This window comes from Eurosta solidaginis, chromosome 1 (genome assembly GCF_040869045.1).
Source record: "Eurosta solidaginis isolate ZX-2024a chromosome 1, ASM4086904v1, whole genome shotgun sequence".
Taxonomy (NCBI): domain Eukaryota; kingdom Metazoa; phylum Arthropoda; class Insecta; order Diptera; family Tephritidae; genus Eurosta; species Eurosta solidaginis.
In genome coordinates this window covers 306,376,518-306,393,360 of record NC_090319.1, presented here as the reverse complement: position 1 = coordinate 306,393,360, position 16,843 = coordinate 306,376,518, and the positions used below count along the sequence as shown (strand labels likewise).

Sequence of the window (16,843 nt, the reverse complement as noted above, 5' to 3'; positions counted from 1 at the left end):
TGTCAGAAATTGTAAAATCTGAAAAATTTTTGGGATATTTGGGAAAATTTATCTTGGTTGAGTTTATAATAAAAAAAAAACGGAAATAGCAACTCACACACTAATTAAAACCAAAAAAGTAATATTGTAGATTGATTTGGTAGTAATCATTGTCTTTTTTATATAAATTTCATATGCAATATCGTAAAACTGCCTCTGCTGCTTCGGAATGTGCTATGCTATGCAATATTAAGAGCGATTTTTGATTTTGTTACTTTTTGCAGAAAATAAAAAGAAATCAACGCACCATTTTATGAACTTTTCAGGCTATGGGGAAAATTTTATTTTGCGACTCCCCATCGCATACCTTTTGTTAAGGTCAATGCTGCTGCCGACTGCGAAAGTGTACTATACTTTATGAATCTGAGACAAACAATTACATACATATATTACAAATAATGGAACAAGAGACTGGTACTTGGGATTCTGTACTTCTTGAAAATCTTTCAGAGGACAGTTTTATAAATAACATTCACCTTCGCTACAAGCGCGACAACATATATGTAAGTGAGATGTTCATTATCATCTCTGAATATTTATTAATAAATGCTTACATCTTTCTTTAAGACATACATTGGAACATCTGTCGTCGCAGTCAATCCATATCATCACATATCAGAGCGAACGACTGATACAATTCGCAATTATGGCAGTAAGGGAATCTTCCAACTGCCACCTCACATGTAAGATATTTTATTTTTATTAAAAAAAAAGAATGTTGCGATTAATATTTTAAATGTTTACAAACTATCTCATTTTGCTATACGGTAGCTACATGTTGCAACACCACTATTTTTTACCATCCAAGCACGCAAATTCCTACAAACAGCGTTGTATTGTTGTTTTTCAATTTGTACGTATATGTTTTCCCTGTAATACTTATGCATAAACTGCGCGGGTCTGACCAAACTCCCAAACAATATGTAAGGGAAAGTCTCCATTCTGGACAGTATTTAAAAGGGAACAGAATGATCCAACAAAACCCCTGTTTGCCGTTGATGTTTGGTGGAATATCAAATCATACAACAAACCTTGGCTGGGTAAAGCCTGAACCGTTTTGGTACACGTTGCAAGTAAATGAAACGTGAAGAACGCTTCAGAGTTATGGCGAAATTATCCACTAAATAGACCTGGCTGTCGTAAGGAAGAAGCTGCCTTCTGTCGCTATATCTCTTTATCCAAATCTTTACGTTAGGTGGCTGTCAACTCGAATCACATTTTAGGCGGGCATACTAAGATTGACTGGCACTCAACAGGATTCCGAAATCGTTCTTGATATAATGCATTGTTGAATTGTTTCCAAAATAGTCGAATTAAAAAACGTTCAAGTTAATAATAGCAACATCAAAAAATAAAAAAAGTAAAATGCAAGGCGTGATGTGTCTCCAAAAAGAAATTAGGACAAGCTTTTCTTTAAATTTCCGTCGTGCTTTAAATTTTTTTTTTTTTAATTTGCTGGGCGGGACCTACATGTTTTACGCCGACTTTGAACGGCATCTGCAAGGCAGCTAAGTTTTCACTGAGAAGCTTTTCATAGCAGAAATACACTCTGGAGTGTATTTGAAAAACATGTTTCAAAATGTTTGATGTTTCCTACCCCTTGTAGGCGGAGCACGCTACCACCACACCACGGCTGCCGCAATCAACATCAAAAACGACCTTTAAAAACCCAATTTGATGCGAAATTGAATGAATGATTATCCTTGTCCTATCATGCCTAGATAAGGCAAAAAGTATTATCGTGCTTCCAGGTGTCTTCTTGATGACTCCTGTAATACTTACACTTTCCTACAATCAGCCATCATTCTATATAAATTTAATGTTAAAGCTTACTGTTTCATTAAAACGAAAATTTCATTTTAAAATTTCAGCTATGGTTTGTCTAATTTGGCATTTCAATCACTCAAGGATCAAGGCGAAGACCAATGCATTTTGCTCACAGGTTTGTTTTGTTGACAGCCTACGAATTATTTGTTATAATTGTAATACTCATATTCTTCAAAGGTGAAAGTGGCGCTGGAAAAACTGAATCATTCAAAATGATTGTAAACTTCCTTACTCACATTCAGGATAAAATTCAAACAATTCAGCAATTTAAAAAGGAACCATCGAGCAGATCCAATTTAGAAAGTGCTTTCTCCAGCTATGCTCCTCACAATATGCATCGGCGTACATCTAGTAGTTGTTCTACTGCAAATATTGTTTTAGCTAAAAAATCTGACAGTACTATGACAATAACAAACACTTCACGTCGACAATCGTTATCACCTAGGCCGGCGCCACGACGTTGCAGTACAGCAACTGCATCCGAACATCGTATCCGCGCCGAAAGTTCTGATCGCAGTCAATCGCGACGTAATCTCAGAGGAGAAAAAATTGTTGATTTTGATTTCTCTCACCACAAAAGCACTGAAAATATTTCATTTGTTGATAGTAAAGGTACATTTCGTACTTGCGATGATCCGATAAATCCGTCAAAGTCTTGCTTCAAAAATCACCCGACACAAACACCTTTTATCTCTGCCAATCTAATGAATGCACACAATTTAGCAACTTATTCAAAATACCTACATAACACCTCTAATTTTTCTGGAATGTCAGGTGGTAGTGCGAGCGGTAGTGGAGGTTGTCGGCAATGTGGACACAGTAAATGTACCCGTGCCTTAGCACTTGATTTCTTTGAGTCGCATAATAGGCCCTGGTTTAAAAATACCACCAATATACAAAACTCTTTAACTGGTCCTGCTAGAGGAATGCATCGAGGTAGCTTCTGCAATTTATTACGTCAACATTCTTCGGAAAGTCAACCTGAGCGCTCATCATTGTTAGGGTCAACGCAACGTATATCACTCTATGAAACGCATAAACATAATTTGATGACCCCGAATTGTCCCAGTGATATGACGACTTGTGCACAAACTGCATCTAAACAATCGCTCTCAGGTATTATGAATGTGACAAGCACGAGAGCGCGGCGTAAATCACCAAGTCAAAGAATGCGGGAGTGTGTGACATGTGCTGATGTTTTTTTAGAAGCTATGGGTAATGCGGTGACTTTGAGAAACAGCAACTCGAGTCGTTATGTGAGTTCAATAAAATTTGAACACAAGTACAAACTAAACTAATACATTTTTATTTTTACCTCAGGGAAAATTGTTTGATATTGAAATCGACTTCAAGGGCGATCCAATGGGAGTTCATATAACACATTGTAAGTTCATTGATAAAATTTTAAAGAAGAGAAATTATTTGGGTGGATATCTTACAAAATAGAGATTGAGTTTTTCAATTTCGAAGCATGTTAAACAAATCTTAACACTCGTTTCATGTCTGTCATTACTTTAAAAATTAGATATGTTGGAAAAGGTAAATACTGAAATTAATGTAAAGATATAACTGAATATTAAATTTTTCTTTTAGACCCGCATAACAAATACTACGGTTGGGGAACGGAATTTTCATATTTTCTATCAGTTGCTGTTGGGAGCTGATTTAAGTTTACTGAGTATGTTTTCGAAAATATACCTACTTTACGTTAGACTTATGAACAAAACTAATATTTTACGTTTTTTATAGAATCCTTAAAGCTTTATCGTAATGTGGAAAAATATGATATTTTGAGAAACACAACTGGCATTGAAGAAGATCGGGATAATTTTCACTATACGAAGGTAATTGCAATTAAAGTATTTAGTTTTTTTTCACTGAATCTATCTTGAGTATACTTCGCATGCATTGAGAAAGTCGTTAATTTACCCTTTTTTAAATGCCATGATCGAAATTAATTGAGTTTGGAAATTGCAAGGTTTTGGGGTAATATACTATAAAGATGACAAGTAGAAACAAAATAAATAATTGTAAGGCGCGTTAACCTCCGAAGAGATTTTAGGCCGAGCTTCTCTTCCAATTTATGTCGTGCTTCCTTCAAAATTTTCCTACAAATTGGCGGGACTGGACCCGACTCCGAACGGCATCTGCAAGGCAGCTTTTCATGGCAGAAATACACTCGGAGTGTTTTCCAAATCACTGCCAAGGGACGACACCGCTAAGAAAAACTTTCTTCTAATTGAAAAAACTTGTTTCTAAAATTTTGATGTTGCTTTGCCCGGGCGTGAACACAGGGTCTTCGGTGTGGTAGGCGGAGCGCGCTATCACCACACTACGGCGGAAGCATTCTTTGACTTGGCAAGTTAATTGTTTTAAAAACCTTAAAGGCATAAGCGATGAGACTTGACAGCTTCGGCGTTTGTTTTTTTTTTTTTTTTCTTAAAATTACAAGGTGTCAGATTAAGGTACGAAATAAAAGTAAAATAAATAGTCGTATCGTCTTTGAAATTTAGTCGCCATTCGGAAGAAATGGGGTGCATAACATCCATACGGTCCATCAACTTTTTAATTACTTTGCCGGACTTGAAGCTGAAATTTCGATAGATGGCGCACGAACAGATATAGGATTCCTTAAAGACCCTATTATCAATTTCGGTGCTAGATAAAATGTAGTTCGGCTTAAAAAAAGCACTGTGGGCAGCCCAACAAATATTTCGTTTTTGTGAAGTAAATGTATTTTCTGCAAAATCATTTTCGGTTTAAATATATTTTCGGATTTTGTGTTCTAAAATCGTACCGTTTTTGTGTGTTTCGAACATGACATAACACCTGTTCTAGAAATGAGAATCGTTTCAATTTTGGAATTTTGATTTCGGCAGCTTAAACGTAAACGGTTTGAAACATTTGAAATATAATTAACAAAATTTTCTATTAGGCTGCTCACAGTGCCTAAAATTTAGACTCTTTAGTACATTGTCAAATTTTTTGTTTTTGCTTTGCATGGAACTCAAATATACCACATTGAAACCCGCAGCGGATTATGGGGTTAGAAGGTAGGTATGCATGTCGTAAGAGGCGACTAAAATACCAAATAGATTCAAGGGGTTGTGTAGCGCAACCCTTTCAAGGGGTTGCCAGCACAATATATAGGTTCTCCAACCCAATTTTCAACCTCAATTATCCGTGGCGAATCCTGCTTCATTAACAGCCGAGGCTCTGGCGACCCCAAAATCCTCATGGATGTAGGGGTGGGAGGGCGGGATGGCCTAGAAGGTCGCATGTGGTCATAAAAAGTCGTTCCCGAGATGATTTGGCTTGGATCTGCATCCGGCGAAAAACCATCAACATCGATAACACTCCCCAAGGCCTTCGGGGAGTGTCCTTATCGCCACAACAACAACAACATACCACTTTTGTACAAAGTTACCTAGCTTTTGCTTATGTTTTTTTCACTGGTAAATTTAAAAAACCTTAAAAGCCGATTGAATTACAACAACATAAATTAAATTCTTGAGCAATTCAACGGACTGAAATTTGAATAATCATGAAATAAAAAAGGGACCTGCAAAAATATTTAAGTTATTATAAACTGCCAATAACACTGCGACAAAATCACCTTTTTTTTTGGGTATTGGACCAAACAAACCTTTATGAGATTGAGGCTTAAGTATAAAAAGTACTATCTCCGTTTTTCGAAGTTAGGCTCCAAAAAATAGATATCGGCTTTCGAAGTTCGAAATTGTACATTTCGAAATTTTTTTTTTTTTGTTAACGCGTTTAGCAAATTAAAAAAGTAAAAATGTGGTCGTGGTCCGCTCTTTTCCCTTATTTGAAGGGTTGAATTCTTTTTTTGGGAAATTTAGTATAACAGCTGTTATACGAGGTGAAAAGTAAGATAGTGGCTACTACTTTCATCTCTGCACTGGAATTGCTCGTACTGCAATTTTTCAAAAAAGAATTCAGCCATTCAAATAAAAGAAAAAGTCGGACCACGGCCACATTTTTACTTTTTTAATTTGCTAAACGCGTTAACAAAAAAAATTAAATTTGGAAATGTAGAATTTCGAACTTTGAAAGCCGATATCTATTTTTTGGGGGCTAACTTCGAAAAAGGGAGACAGTATTTTGTCTACATATGCCTCAACCTCTACAAAAAAGTGGGCTTGGTGCAATACCCAGCCGGCTGTTGCACAGTGTAATAAATCATATACAAATATAGGGATGCTCGCAGTCTTGATTTGCTTATGTGGTTAATCTAACTACTTTTAATATTAAAAAGTGATCGAGAGTACCCTATATGTGTTTGAAACATGGTAGAATTTAAAAGGAAAGATGAGATCAAAAAGTGGGATTTACAATTAGGACAAGATTTTATTAACAGATTGCAAATAAGTACTTTCTCCATTTTTCAAAGTTATTCTCTTAAACAAACATATTGGCTTTCGGACCTCTTACTTATTTTTCATTTATTTATTGTATTTAAATTAAATAAAAAGGTAAAAATGTAGGCGTGGTCTATTAATATTGTTACGAATATTAGCAAAACTAAGGGGTGCTGCTATCTCTAAGCCCATGCCAAGCAGTGACTTGAATTCACATCCATAGATCAATCATTATGTATCTACATAAACGAAACAATAATTGCGTCTACACATATGTACCATGTACGTATACGAGCAGCGGAGAGACAATGCACAAACACATGCATATATCTGAGATACTCCTATAAATATGCAATGAGAAAAACTATAAAATTGTGCAATTATAGTTACAGCTGAGTTTGAGAGCTACTGGACTAGTAGATTCTGGAAGCGCTAGAAGATGCGAAGGTTGAAATCAAAGAGTATAAAAGGCGGCAATTGTAGAGGCGCTGGAATTCAGTTTGATTTGAGTTGTCAATCAGTTTCGTTATTAAGCAAGCTATTCGTTGCACAGTTTGAGTGTTATTGTGAAGTACTTTAATAAAGGCCATTTTGCATTATTACATATTGGAGTTATTTATTCAACAGTTTAGTGATTCGAACTTAGCAGAGGGTTGCAAATAAGAGGATTTGCAAGTAAATTCGTTACAATTGGTGTTCGAAGAGGAATTGTTGAATAAATTCCAGAGGACAACAAGGACATGGCAAAGTTCAGTGAATTGAAGATCCAGCAACTGAAGAAGGAGTTGGAGAGCCGTGGATTGAATACAACCGGCATTAAACTCGAACTTCAGGCACGACTACGAGAGGCAATGGAATTAGAAGGAATTGGCGTCGAAGAGTATGACTTTCATCTTGATGGCGAGGAAACAACAAAAATGGAAGAGACAGTTACGCAGACAGTTACGAGCACAGACTTGAACATGATTTTGGCTGCAATATCTGCTCAAACATCGACCGTGGCTTCTCAATTGGAATCGCAAAAGACAGATATAACATCTCAACTGGCATCCAAGATGGAAGAACAGTAGACACGTATTGCAGAAATGTCGTCAGAAATAACATCGAAGATTGAAGCACAAGAAACGCGTATTTCAGAAATGTCGACACAGATTACATCCAAGATGGAAGCACAAGAGGAGCGCTTATCATTGCAGGTGGCACAAATGTCTTCACAGTTGGAAGCACAGAATACAAAAATTGTACAGCTCGAGGACAAAATGGATGCCGAGATAGAAGCTTTGAAAGGTCGTATACAGGAGTTGCAAATAAATCGCCCAACAGTTTCAGCGAGTAATCCAAAGGTAAAGACACCATCCTTTGACGGTTCTGTTCCTTTTCAGGTCTTTAAGCAACAGTTTGAGAAGACCGCAGCAGTGAACCACTGGAATGCTGAAGATAAAGTTGCAGCTCTCTTCGTGGCACTGAAAGGGCCTGCCGTGGAAATCTTACAGACTATTCCAGAGTACGAATGGAACAGTTATGACGCATTGATGGCTGCTGTAGAACGAAGGTACGGAAGCGAACACAGGAAACAGATGTATCAAATAGAATTGCAAAACCGTTACCAAAAAGCTAATGAGACTTTGCAAGAGTTTGCTTCGGATGTTGAAAGGCTGGCTCATTTGGCAAATGCGGACGCACCCGTGGAGTACACCGAGAGGGTAAAAATCCAGAGTTTTATAAACGGCATACGGGACGTAGAAACGAAGCGAGCGACATATGCAAACCCAAAATCCACATTCGCAGAAACGGTATCCCATGCGCTGACTCAGGAAACAGCGTCACTTTTGAGTAAGCCCGCATACAAAGCTCATCGCGTGGAAGTGGAAAGGCCAGATTGGGTAGACACAATTTTGGAAGCACTGAAGGGATTACAACAAAATAATGCCGGAGTTATGAAGTGTTTCAAGTGCGGTAACACAAGTCACATTGCACGTCATTGCAGCACCGGCCATGGTAGTTCCAACTTCGCTGGTCGTAAACGCAAAGCTGGAGGAGATAAACAAGAGCGAGTCAAATGTAAAGATCGAGAACTTGCCCCAGATACCTATCTCTCAAACTGGAAGGAAATCGAGCAGTCTTGCCGTCAAAGGAAATGTGGATGGCAAGGAGCGTGTACTGACTGTAGATACGGGCGCATCTCATTCCTTGATCCGATCTGATTTGGTCAACAGGAAAGTAAAGCCATTACCTGGAGCAAGATTGCGTACGATTACTGGCGAGTATAACCAAGTCCGGGGAGAAGTGATCTGTGAAATATTAATTGGGAAGGTCATGGTTTTACACAAATTCGTTGTGGCGGAGGTTGTTGATGAAGTTATATTGGGAGTGGATTTCTTGGTTGACCATGACATCAAGATCGATATGCAGAGAAGGGTGATGCGTTATGAGAACCAAGATGTGCCACTTAACATCAGTTTGGAAAAAGGGTTCAGCAGTAAGCGAGTGCTGGTGGAGGAGATTCGACAGAGACCACGAAAGTCAAGGAAAGTAGATCGAGCAAACGTTGATGGACCGAATGGGCCAAATAAAGCGAAATCAAAGGTACCTGCGAGAAAAACACTGGCATTGACAAACCCTAATAGACGCACTAAAACTACTGAAAGAATTTTCAAGAAAGAATGCATTGGTGGTTTCAAGCCAGCGCGCACTACTGTTGTAAAACGTCAAGACGATACTGATGATGCAAAGTCAATCCGTCAAGATCAAGCTCTGCGAAGTAGTTCTTCATTGGCCAAGCAACAGAGTGCGAGGGAACGTTCCAGGATAATGAGTAGTAAGATGAAACACAGGTACAAGGAAAATAAGTCGGAAGGTTTCCAGGAGGGAGATTTGGTACTGCTATTTGGTACTTTTTAGATCGAGAGATTTGTCTGATCGGGACGATCAGACTTAGGTGGAGGGCAGTGTTACGAATATTAGCAAAACTAAAGGGGGGCTGCTATCTCTAAGCCCATACTAAGCAGTGACGTGAATTCACATCCATAGATCAATCATTATGTATCTACATAAACGAAACAATAATTGCGTCTACACATATGTACCATGTACGTATACGAGCAGCGGAGAGTCAATGCACAAACATATGCATATATCTGAGATACTCCTATAAGTATGCAATGAGAAAAACTATAAAATTGTGCAATTATAGTTACAGCTGAGAAGTTTGAGAGCTACTAGACTAGTAGATTCTGGAAGCGCCTAGAAGATGCGAAGGTTGAAATCAAAGAGTATAAAAGGCGGCAATTGTAGAGGCGCTGGAATTCAGTTGATTTGAGTTGTCAATCCGTTTCGTTATTAAGCAAGCTATTCGTTGCACAGTTTGAGTGTTATTGTGAAGTACTTTAATAAAGGCCATTTTGCATTATTACATATTGGAGTTATTTATTCAACAGTTTAGTGATTCGAACTTAGCAGAGGATTTGCAATTAAATTCGTTACAATATATATATTTCCATGCAATTGCTTTTGTGTGGTTATGTATGTAATTTATCGCTTTTAAATTTTTGGAAATAAACAGTTTTACTTTTTTATATTTTTAAATGCAAGGCTGAAAACAAAAAAAAGATTTGCGGTATAGTGTAATAAAACAAATACAAATTTTATTATGTAGTAGCTTTCGACATTATAAATAACGCAATATATTTATATGTTTTACTCGAACTCTTTATTTTTTCGACTCAATATATTTTTTCTTCATATGAAGTCTTGTCTTAAAACAATCTGTATGAATACGCAATTTATTTATATAAGGTGTGACAAGTTAAAGTTACAGTGCCACAGTTCGGCCATCCTGATTTGCAATCGCCCCGATTGCTTTCAAGTTTTTACTTACCAACCATGATTTCATATTCGACGCTTCCCACACACCCTCGTACGGTATCTGACTAACCTGGAACCCTTCAACATCAGTTACCAAATATCGGTCATTGGGCAAAACTTTGGATACTGACATTTTTTAATGTTATCCGCTGCCTTGGAACGTTCCTTGTCCATATCGCTCCTCCTCATGCAAGCAAAACCCTTCCAATTTTTCTTTCAAAAAATCTATCACATATCCTTTTTGTGCAATACCAAATAACAACTTACTTGGTGTTGTATTAATACTATTATTCAAAGCAAATTCTATATTCGGCAAAATTTTGTCTAAGCTATTCAACACCCCAGCATTAGTTATTTTAGCAATCATTGGCGCCATAGTTCGATTAATTCTTTCTACTTGTCCATTTGCTTGCGGAGACGCCGTAGCTATTTTTACGTGTTTCACATTACTTGAGTTTAAAAATGTTTGAAATTCATTTGAAGTAAATGCACTACCTCTATCAGAAATTAGAACTTTAGGACGACTGTAATTGTTAAAATATAACTTAAGGCAATTTATAACTTCACCTGATCCAGCAGATCTTGTCGAGTATAGCTTTACAAATTTTGTAAAACCGTCTACAACTATAAACACATACTTTTTCTTACAATTTTTAAGTGATATCGGCCCAAAATGATCTATGTGAATAGTATCAAAAGGTACATTACCTTTTGGAATATTATGCAAAAACCCCTCATGTTGTCCATGTTTTGGAGAAAACTCTATACATTTCAAGCAATTATCAATATGCAATTTTATTTTCCTTCTGATTTCTGGAAACCAATAAGTTTTTGATATTGTCTGTAGTACCTTATCGCACCCTAGATGACCCATTTCATCATGATATAAACGTAAAACATTTTCTTCCATTTCCTTTGGCACATAAAATAAAATTTCTTTCCCTATTTTCCGGTACACCAATCTATTTCTCATTTAAAATTGTTTCGACTGTGTCTTTTCTAGTCCTTCCCGAATCCGTGAAATTTCTTTATCCCTGATCTGACAAACTGATAGATTTTGCTCAAACCTATTCTCTTCTAAAACTAACACATTTGAAACCCTACTTAACGCATCCACATGTTGCATTGTGACACCATCACGATGTTCTAAACTGTAATCAAAATTTTACAATTCCAATGCCCACCTAGCAATTTTGGGATTGATCTCTCGCTTATTTAATGTTAGCGTTAAAGAATTACAATCCGTCAGTATTCGAAATTTTAATCCCTGCAAATATATCCTAAACCTTCTCAACGCATATATTATGGCTAATGCTTCTAATTCGAAGCTATGATACTTAGCCTCTGCTTCAGTCGTCCGCTTTGAAAAATAAAATATTGGCTGGAACTTTCCATCTTCCTTCTTTTGTAATAAAATAGCTCCGAAACCAAGGGAGCTGGCATCGCAATGTAATTCGGTCTCATCATTCGGGTTGTATATCGCTAGCGTTGGTGCCGCTATCAACTTAGCTTTCAGTTTTTCAAAACAATCCATCTCAACTTTATCAAATTTAAATTTAACATCCTTCCTAATTAAACGATACAATGGTTCGGCTTCCACAGAAAATCCTTTAATAAACCTCTTAAAGTATGAGCAAAGTCCTAAAAAACTATGAACATCCTTTATATTTCTCGGAATTGGGAAATTAACAACAGCATTTACATTACTATTATCAGGTCTAATACCATCTTTCGTGATCCAATATCCTAAATACCTAATTTCAGACTTCATAAAATGACACTTGTCAATTCTTAATTCCAACTTATTTTTAAATAGTCTATCAAAAACATGCTTCAAAATTTCCAAATGCTCATCTTCGCTTTTAGTTGCAACCATTATGTCATCTAAATAAATGGCAACTTTACCTGCACGCACTAAATCATCAACAACATAATTAACGAAACGCTGAAACGTAGATGGAGCATTCTTAAGCCCAAATGGCATTTGCAAAACTCATATTGCCCTAAAGGAGTTACAAAAGATGTATACTTAATAGAACCTTCATCCATTCGCACATGATAGAAAGCACTTTTTAAGTCCAAAAGCGAAAATATAGTTTTATGAACTAATCTGTCTAAAAGATTGGATAATTATCTTTCAAAGTGTTTTTATTTAATGTTCCATAATCTATACAAAGTCGTATATCTCCTGTCTTTTTCCGTACTAACACTATGGGAGAAGAGTATTCGGATCTGCTTGGCCTGATTACATTCTTTTCTAATAACTCATCTAAAATCTCCTGAACTTATTCTCTCTCATTATATGCTAATCTCCGCGGAGGGTAATGGAAAGGCTTTTCATTATTTAATAAAAGCTTCATTTTGCAATCAGTTTCTGGTTCATCGGGGCGTTCGCAGTACAAATGAAGACTTTTAAATATTTTATCAAATTTTTGTTTTGTTTCCCAACTTATTTCATTATTTTCAATATATGAATCCTCTTTATTTATATCTATTGTCATTAAAGTACAACACATATTTTCATAAGAATCACAAGCATATACTTCATTTCTAAATTTCCATTTAGCCAAATTTAAGTAATCCCTATCTAAAATTACAGGGTAAGTCATAGTCTCATCTGACACAACAAAGAAACATAAATCTCTTTCACAATTATTATATGAAATAATGCATTTAAGTTAACCAATTATTTTAAGTTGGCATTTGTTGATTCCGCAAAATGTATTTTTAGCTTTAATGTTTCTAACTAAAAGTATATCGGGCACGAACTGTTGGCGAATAAAACTTATTGAGCTGGCTGTGTCAATTAAAATACCTAGTGTTGATTGAGATATGTAACTATTTTAATGAAACTATATTTTATATTTCTTACATAATCATCGTCATTACCATCGCCTTGTTCATCAACGTGATTGATACTTCTTGTCGGTCATTCAGCAGCATAGTGCCCTTTCTGTGCGCATGCACGGCAAGTTCCTTTTCACGTTTAGGTTTGCTGCAATCAACTGCTAAATGGCCCAAAGAATTGCAATTAAAACATTTTATAGATTTTGATTGGTGAACTGCATCATTTTTTTTAAACGGAAAGTCTTTTCTCAACTTGAGACCCTGGAATGCTTCGAGCAAACTTTGTTTATCTTTGAATCGTTGCATTTTGGCTTGCGAACGTAAAACGTAATCGGGGACACCGTCAATGATATGTTCTATTAAATCCTCTTCACTCATTGAAATTTTATTTGATAGTATTATTTTTTTATTAAAATACTCCTGAAATGTTTCATTCGTCTGCCACTTTCTTACTTCAAATGATTTTATTAGCACCAAACGACTAGACCGATCTTCAAACAGAAACTGCATCTCTTCAAGTAGATTTCAAACAGTAAGTGACATTGCATCCGATCGCAAATGAAACCAGCGTAAAGAACGCTCGTTTAACTTTGTTGAAATAAGCGCTTTCATAATACTTTCATTTAGATTGTAAGCTTTTTGTACACAATATAATTGCGTTTCCCAATGGTGAAAAGATTCACCATCGCCCGTAAAATCTGGTACTATTTCCCTCGCAAGAATAAAACTATCATTTCCCGAAATAAAAAACAGATTCATTTTGAATATGATTTTTAAACGGTTTTATTTAGCTTGAGTTGACAGGCAGGCCGCACGGCCGTTGTGAACAAATCTTGTAATTGAAATTTAAGTAACTTCCCGATAAGCTACAAGCTTGAAACTTGGAATATAGTTCAGAACCCGATGACAATGCAATAATAAGAAAAAATCGCCGCTAGGTGGCGCAAGGATCGAGATATTAACAAAAATCGTATTTGTGGTCCGACTTGGCTCATGCTTGGAACACATAATACATACAAGAATAGAAAGCGACCTATCAAAAAAAAGATAGCCGCTAGGTGGCGCAAGGATCGAGATATTCACAAAAATCGTATTTGTGGTCCGATTTGACTTGGTCCATATTTGGAACACATAATACATACTTGAATAGAAAGCGACCTATGATGCCCGATTTGGCTCATATTTGGAACAAATATTGCATACAGTCCAGTAGAAGTGACATCAAAATATTTTTGAGTTGGAGGAGGGACAAGCATACGAGGCGCAGAGTCGAGTAAAGTCTTTGGAAGGATTATGTATTGAGGACTTAGGTTGTAACAAATTGTCAGGAAAGAGTCCTTGTAATAATGAGTCACTAAATGAACTAAATAGAATGAGAAATAATAGGCAATTAAATAAAAACTAAACACTTGAAAATAAAATAATTATAAAAATTTTTAAGTTAAACGGTTTTATTGAAAACAATACTTACATGAAATAATAATATTACGAAAAGCTAGAAAATAATTAGGTAGGTCCTAGGTACTAGTCATCACACACCTCATCAATCTAGGGCGTTGATCAGACAATGAAATAAAAGCGTTGGACGCGTCAAATTTCTATTGATAGTCATAAGTAAGACCAACTGAACCTTAATCAGGTTATGCTACGCCTCACATTTTTAGAAATTTCACGCGCCCAACGCTTTTATTTAATTGTCTGATCAACGCCCTAGATTGATAAGGAGTGTGATGACTAGTACCTAGGACCTACCTAATTATTTTCTAGCTTTTCGTATTATTATAATTTCATGTAAGTATTGTTTTCAATAAAACCGTTTAACTTAAACATTTTTTTTTTAATTATTTTATTTGAACCTCATTTTCTCGCTTTTTAAGATTCAATTCTATTTTGATTATTTCCAATTCATTTACTTGACTAACCGGTTCATTGAGATTATGATTTGTCTCACATGCATTTGCAACAATAACATTCACAATTTCTCCGCCAACTATTGACCCTGTTTCTGCAACGACAGATTCTGTTTGTCCATCACAATCTTGGATTTGCGTATCGTCCAATGGAGACTCAAATGGATATCCCAAGTTAAGCAGCCGAAGAACCAACTTATTTTTGTTACCGCTGGTTGGTTCACCAAGCTTCTCTAGACAAGATTTTAAATTTGCAACAGTATAAGTTTTTAAAATTTTTAAAATTTCCGCGTCGTTCTGGCTCGTGACCACTTCTGAAGTTGTAGTAGCTTTCGACATTATAAATAACGCAATATATTTATATGTTTTACTCGAACCCTTTATTTTTTCGACTCAATATATTTTTTCTTCATTTGAAGTCTTGTCTTAAAACAATCTCTATGAATACACAATTTATTTATATAAGGTGTGAAGAGTTAAAGTTACAGTGCCACAATTAAAAAATTTTAAAACAAAACTAATTTACCATAAAAAAAAAACAAACAAAAAAATTATGACTCTGCAGCTTTCGAAATTCGAGTAATTTCAAAGTAACTTCGAATTTTAAAAAAAAGCGATTGACCGATTTTCAGAATATCTATTCGGATATCAAGCGACTTGCTATTTCGTATTTCAAATCGCGCGATTTTACAAACAGTTGTGAACTATTATACAGCTGGGTATATAAAGTTGTTGAATATAGTGGAATTTTGGTTTTTATTTTTAGAAATCATTGGAAATCCTTGGTTTATCATGCGATGACATAAATGGAATACTTCGTGTAATTGCAGTCGTTTTAAAGTTAGGAAATTTTATTTTTGTTCCGATCACAAATATCGATGGCACAGAAGGCTGTCAAATATCAAATGCATACGGTATGTTGCATACAAATGAATATTCGAGAACAACCAAACAAATGGCTATACTTAACTCTCTTTTTTGTACATACATACATTTGCAGAAGTTCAAGAGACAGCACACCTACTAAGTTTAGAAGCTCAAATCTTAATTAATTGCCTTACTCGAGCAAACTGCTCAAATAACTCTTTGGAAGATGTTGGTAAGTTTTGTTTTGATTTTGTATTAATATATGTGACTTTTTTAACGAATATTGTTTTATATTACAGGCTGCGAAATGGATGCTCGCCAAGCAGCCAGTACACGCAACACACTTTGTCGCACATTATACAGTCGACTTTTTACTTGGTTAGTAAATAAAATAAACGAAATTCTGAAATCTACACAGCGTGAGAAGAATTTAGCTTTACTAGATTTTTACGGGTTCGAATTGCTTGAAAATAATTCGTTCGAGCAATTTGCAATCAATTATAGTGCCGAAAAGATACATCAGGTGTGTACATACGTATATGTATAATTTATAGTTTACTTTAAATTTATACCAACTACCAAATTAGTTTTTTTTTTATATTAACTTACGTATTCAATTATTCCAGAACTTCGTTTATAATGTGCTAAGAATGGAACAGGAACTTTATGTACGTGAAGGTCTCGAATGGACGCGTGTCGACTTTTTCGATAATGAGTCCATTTGTGAGCTTATCGATAAGCCAAGTTACGGCATATTGAGTATTATTAATGAGCCGCATCTTAATTGCAATGAAGCGCTTTTGCAACGTATTCAGCAATGTTGTGCCGGCCATCCGAATTTTATGATTACTGCTCAGAATTCAATGTGTTTCAAGTAAGTGAAATGATACCACCGCATATGTTACATTGTACAGCACTCGGGTAAACCAATTTTTTTGAAGATCAATATCCATAAACAAAAAAGTAATTTCCCTGTTTGTAGTTCGAAATTGGACTTGAAAAAAAATTGATAATGCGAGCATAGTTTTCCTTTTTATACTCAGCGTGCTTTGCACACAGAGTATATTAACTTCGATTGGATGACGGTTGGTTGTACAGGTATAAAGG

The 16,843-nt window shown here is 35.8% G+C and overlaps 2 protein-coding genes across 6 annotated transcripts in view; one reads left to right on the top strand and one right to left on the bottom strand.

Annotated features, from left to right (window-relative positions):
* The window catches only part of Invadolysin (leishmanolysin-like peptidase, invadolysin), a 165,975-nt gene that overhangs the window by 83,602 nt on the left and 65,530 nt on the right, over nt 1–16,843 (bottom strand). The gene's annotated exons all lie outside the window — the stretch shown is intronic.
* The window catches only part of Myo95E (Myosin 95E), a 65,743-nt gene continuing 48,907 nt past the window's right edge, over nt 8–16,843 (top strand). The window contains exons 1-12 of one of the 2 annotated variants that reach the window (XM_067761421.1): nt 8–542; nt 607–722; nt 1,911–1,981; nt 2,044–3,122; nt 3,187–3,250; nt 3,392–3,405; nt 3,460–3,544; nt 3,616–3,710; nt 15,636–15,783; nt 15,870–15,968; nt 16,036–16,259; nt 16,363–16,610. In XM_067761421.1, coding sequence (XP_067617522.1) covers nt 438–542; nt 607–722; nt 1,911–1,981; nt 2,044–3,122; nt 3,187–3,250; nt 3,392–3,405; nt 3,460–3,544; nt 3,616–3,710; nt 15,636–15,783; nt 15,870–15,968; nt 16,036–16,259; nt 16,363–16,610 — 2,348 coding nt within the window. In that variant the 5' untranslated portion in view covers nt 8–437. The remainder of the gene's footprint in view (nt 543–606; nt 723–1,910; nt 1,982–2,043; nt 3,123–3,186; nt 3,251–3,391; nt 3,406–3,459; nt 3,545–3,615; nt 3,711–15,635; nt 15,784–15,869; nt 15,969–16,035; nt 16,260–16,362; nt 16,611–16,843) is intronic. The other variant, XM_067761422.1, reaches the window with a different exon arrangement.